At 36.0% G+C, this 4,750-nt stretch overlaps 1 protein-coding gene across 1 annotated transcript; it reads right to left on the bottom strand.

The window, feature by feature from the left end:
- Positions 1-960: 960 nt before the first annotated feature.
- LOC129743451 (uncharacterized) lies at positions 961-2,139 on the bottom strand. Its single transcript, XM_055735487.1, has one exon. It carries the CDS (start codon positions 2,137-2,139, stop codon positions 961-963), a length of 1,179 nt encoding a protein of 392 aa, XP_055591462.1.
- Positions 2,140-4,750: the final 2,611 nt, after the last annotated feature.

Genomic DNA, 4,750 nt, shown 5'->3' with positions numbered 1-4,750 from the left:
TATAGGGTGTTCCATTATGTCTAAGCACGATTTAAATTTAACAGTATAAACACAAATAAAATTCTATCAAATCGTAGGCCAGTGATCAAATTTTTGGTTGAAGACTGTACGTTACCTTCAGCACAGACTGATTTGGGATGGTTTTCCATTTTTTTGAGTCTCTGCTTATTTTTCGAAAATATCTGCAGGCTTCATATGTTTCCTCAAAAACGATTTGGCATGGGCACAAAAATGTTCTAACGTAAACGATATTACTTTGGCCATCCCTAACAGTGTAAAACTGGTAACCTGAATACGTTTTGCAGTAGGTTTAGTTGTCGATGCTAACGCACACCGATTTTCCACACACCATTTGATCACATAATTAACAAGCTCTTAAATAGTTTGGCAGAAGCAGCTCGATTTTGACACCCTTTGGCTTCTTCTGCTTCTTACATATCTTTAGACTCAATTTTTCCAAGGTATGATGGACAGTGCTGAGAGGGTATCCACCCTCTGGCCACATCCTGAACTAAGGCAGTTTTCTTATCTTTCCGGTCCAAAGTTTTGTCCACTGGACCCGATTTCCACCCAGATCTTTTTTGTAAACGTATTTGCGTACCTCTAAATTCTTTTGAATCCACTATGCTATGAATCACTGAAAACTGCTTGAAAACTCCACATTTTGTGTATTGGTTGATCTATCTGACACCATCTTGAAATCCAAAAAGACGGCTTCCACATAACTTTAAAATGTTGTCAATGGCTTAAAATTGCTTGAAACCACCAGAATATGGGTCTTGGATTTAAGGGCTGAACCACAAAAAGTCGAATCGGCGGCTTCCCCTTGAGTTCAAAATGATGTTTATTTTTTTTTTTTTAATTCAAATAGTTTATTTTAGGCTATTTTACTTTTACAAGTTTTTAGGGGCCGTGGGTCAATTATATAATACAACTATTGAGGGGGGGAATGACGGAAGGTCAGGATTTGGGAAGGGTAGAGGAGTGAGGATAGGTTTGCATACGAGCGGCCCGTGCACGGGTCAATATTGTGCAGTTGTCGTCAACTGTGTGTAGATTTTTATCTTCCACATTTTCGACCGTCACGGGAGGGGTTGGCTGTGAAGTGGTTCTCTTCCTTGGGGGGGAATCAGATTCCAGCACGGGAACTGATGTTTTTGGTTCTGCGGTGAGGTGATCTCTTATCGATATTGGCTTCGTTGGTTGCTGCTGTTGTTGTTGATCTTCTTTTTTCTCAGGATCTTCTGGTTGTGGTGCTTTCTTAACTGGTTGAGTTTTGCGGGCTATATTGTTATGCGCTTGAATTTGTCGCTTTACGACGTCGGCGTAGCTAGAGTTGGTGCTGTTTCTTTCGATTTGCTTGCGTGCGGCTGTTAATGTTATCTTTTGTTCGGTCTTAAGCTTAAGTGCTGCAGATTCAAACATCCATATAGGGCAAGCCCTATCAGTCGGCGAATGGTTTTGTTTGCAGTTCTGACAGAATTTTACTTTCGATGTGCAATTTTGGCTTTCGTGGTTAGAGGAACAAATGTTGCAAGCTATTTCGTTCTGGCATCGTATTTTTGGGTGGCCGTAAGTTAAACACCGACGGCACAGCATCGGTTGCGGATAGTACGGTCTAGTTCTGACCCTGAGTAAACCAAAATTGATGAACTCAGGTATCACGGTACAGTTAATTGTTAACACTAGAGTTGGAGTGTTAACAATTTTACCGGCAATTTTTTTTGTAATGCGACGGACATTCGTTATCTTTTGAGAAGCAAGCTCTTCCTCTAGTTGTTTGTCGGTCATGTCTTCTACTTCGTTGCAAAAAACGACAAATTTCCGCGTGTTAAGCTCCGGATGGCGACCAATTTCAATTGGCGTACCATCTTTCAAAGCAGTAAGAGTGAAAAGTTTCCTACCTTGATCTTTACTCCGTATTTTTACCACGTACCATGACTTTCGCTTTTCATAGAAACCTCCCTCCACCTTTCCGGCATATTCTTCAACTGATCTCCCAATAACGAAAGGGTTCTTGGGGAGTGTGTGACCAGGTTTAGCGCGAAGGAACATATAGTAAAGCCTTCCTTGCAGGTTTTCCGTGTCCATCCATTCAGGAATGGTCCGACCAGGATGGTCTCCTGGTGAAGGACTCATTTCAGCCTTACCGAATTACACATCCAAAAAATAGAAAAACAGTTGCCCTTTTTGTTCGGAACTAGCACTCGGTTGAAAACACGACTGATCGTCACGAAGGCAGAGAGAGAACTCTTCAAAATGATGTAAATCACTGAAAATCAAATGAATCTCCCTCAATATTCGTATAAGGTAAAAGTGCTTTGCAAGAGTAAGTTGAATTTGAAATTCTGACGATATTTTGAAATCCAAAATGACGGCTTGAACTTTTCTTTCACAATATGTTTTTAAAAGTTTTATAAAAGCTTTGGGGCCCAAAATTTTAGAGCATAATGAATTTATAAAAAAATAAAAAAAAAGTTTTAATGATTTTTCTAGAACAGGGCCAAAAGCCAGCATCTTTAGAGTTCTGGTGTTGTATGGAATGCGCATTAGCATTTGATGAAGATTAATGCTATAGCTCTATCGAAATTGTGCTTACCTTGAGCTGAAATTGTTGCTTGGGAGGTGTTGCTGGTCCTGAGGGAAACAATTTGGGTTAAAACTTTATAACATGAAATTCAACTTTTTTCTATGAACCCTTTAAAAAAGTCGATGGTTAATTTGAAATAATAAGAAAAGATCATGGAATAAATAATTTGATATTTGCAACGATGATTATATAACACAATTTAAAAATGTTTCAATACCCAAATTTATGAGAATCCGAAAACTTTTTAACAAGTACCTTATAAAACTAGAATTTCCTTAAAAGACTGTTCGAATATCTTTTACTCAAATTCACTATGCATGAGTAATTGTTGGTGTTCAGTCAAAATCATAAATAGGGCACAGAGGTTTGAACTTTCAAATCGAATTTTGAATCTATAAGAAACTGTATTTCCAAAAACACATTTGAAAAATTAATTGTACAATTCAAGAACTCACCAATTTGCTGAATAGAAGCTTAAAAAACGGTTGAAGAATTCAGTTTTGTTAAAAAAAAGTCAAGATAAGAAAAATGTTCAGTTAAACAAAAAACATTCTTATTCATATTAAATCGAGGTGAATATGTAGTTATTTTTAAACAAATTCTTTGAAACTAGATCGATTGAACATTTCTAGGGCTTCCTTACATTTTCAAACGTTATATACAGTGAGCGAAATAAGAATAGTACTACCACTATGTCTTTGCTTGTTAAAATAGGAATGATTGAAAATCACCAAAATTTTCTTCTACAGTTTGCTTTTAATTGTTTTACGGATAAATCAAGCATAAGTTTAGTTTTTTCAGACGTAGCAATTGGCGTTGAGGACCAAAAATATGAAAAAAAAGGGTGCGAAATAAGAATAATACCACTTGTGGTTTTTAACAAAAACAAGATTATTTCAAAGAAATTACTGTGTTAAAGTGAATAATAATGCTTCAACGAATTATTTGAATAGCTGACTGCATTTTTAGGAGTATAAAGGTTTTAAAAGGGGGTTCTAAGATATGCTCTTCAAGAACTAAGGAATTTGATATTTGAGCTGTAATTCCTTACCAAACTACTTACTTTCTTCATAAAAATGACATGAAATGATGAAACAATCATTCCAGGTTTATTTTAAATGAGAATAAGGTTTCTAATTCAAAAACTTAGATTTTTTCAGCAAACCACACTTTTTCCAGTTTCAAGTCGTAGATGGCTGCTCTATCTTGCATTTAAACCCAAATTAAGTCTTAATATTAATTTTCCAGGTTTATTTAGGCCCATACTCATCATTTTGAGGTAGTTTTCCAACACAGTTTTGTTGGAGTTCATGCTTCAGAAAGCTTTTCTGGATTTGCAAAACATCACCAGCACAAGAATGTAAAATCGACAAAATTCCTGCTCATCTCAACTTTCGATTCAATTGCAAATCATTCCAATAAAACAGCTAGCCGTCTGGTCTATCAAGCTCAATCGGAAAGTTCAACATCATTCTGATTTTAGGTCCAGAAAAAATCCATTTTATTGACCTTGATGCAATTCTAATTTTTTGATTTAGTGATTTTAGAATTTCCAGGGCGTTTACATAGCACCAAGTACTAAATTCTTGACCAAAATCATCCAGCACATGTGAATTAATCCCGGATGTTTGAAAATGGGCATCAATTCGGTTTAACCCTTTCCTTCCCACGAGGTTTTTCTCGTTTTAAAAATAGAAATATTTATTTACAGCTGAAGTTCTAGAACAAAAGATGCATAATTTGAGCCTACTTTAAAGATCCATTTGAAAAATTTGGGTTTTGAGGTGGATCATATGTGCTCCATTGGGAAGATAACAACACATAGGGTGCAAATGAAAAACAGGAAATAATTGCAGAAAAAAACATGGAATTTCATCACTTCATTGATCACAAACTAAAACGATTCTATTTGTTAAAAAACTTCTTTGGTATGCGCATTCCTCGAAAGTCTATTTATTGAAATATTTGAAATTTTCATTTTTGCCTTGAACAATTGGCCGCCATGACACTTTGCGCAAGGAAAACAAAACATGTCGTTTTTCGAGAAAATCACGAACTTTTACAAATATTTCGAGACATGTGGTCATTTAAGCAGATGAAATAACTATCCTGAAGCGAATTTTTTGGTTGACGAAATGATTTTCTGGAGTATTGATAAGA

Source organism: Uranotaenia lowii, chromosome 2 (assembly GCF_029784155.1).
Source record: "Uranotaenia lowii strain MFRU-FL chromosome 2, ASM2978415v1, whole genome shotgun sequence".
Taxonomy (NCBI): Eukaryota; Metazoa; Arthropoda; class Insecta; order Diptera; family Culicidae; genus Uranotaenia; species Uranotaenia lowii.
This window is presented reverse-complemented; position numbering and strand designations above follow the sequence as displayed.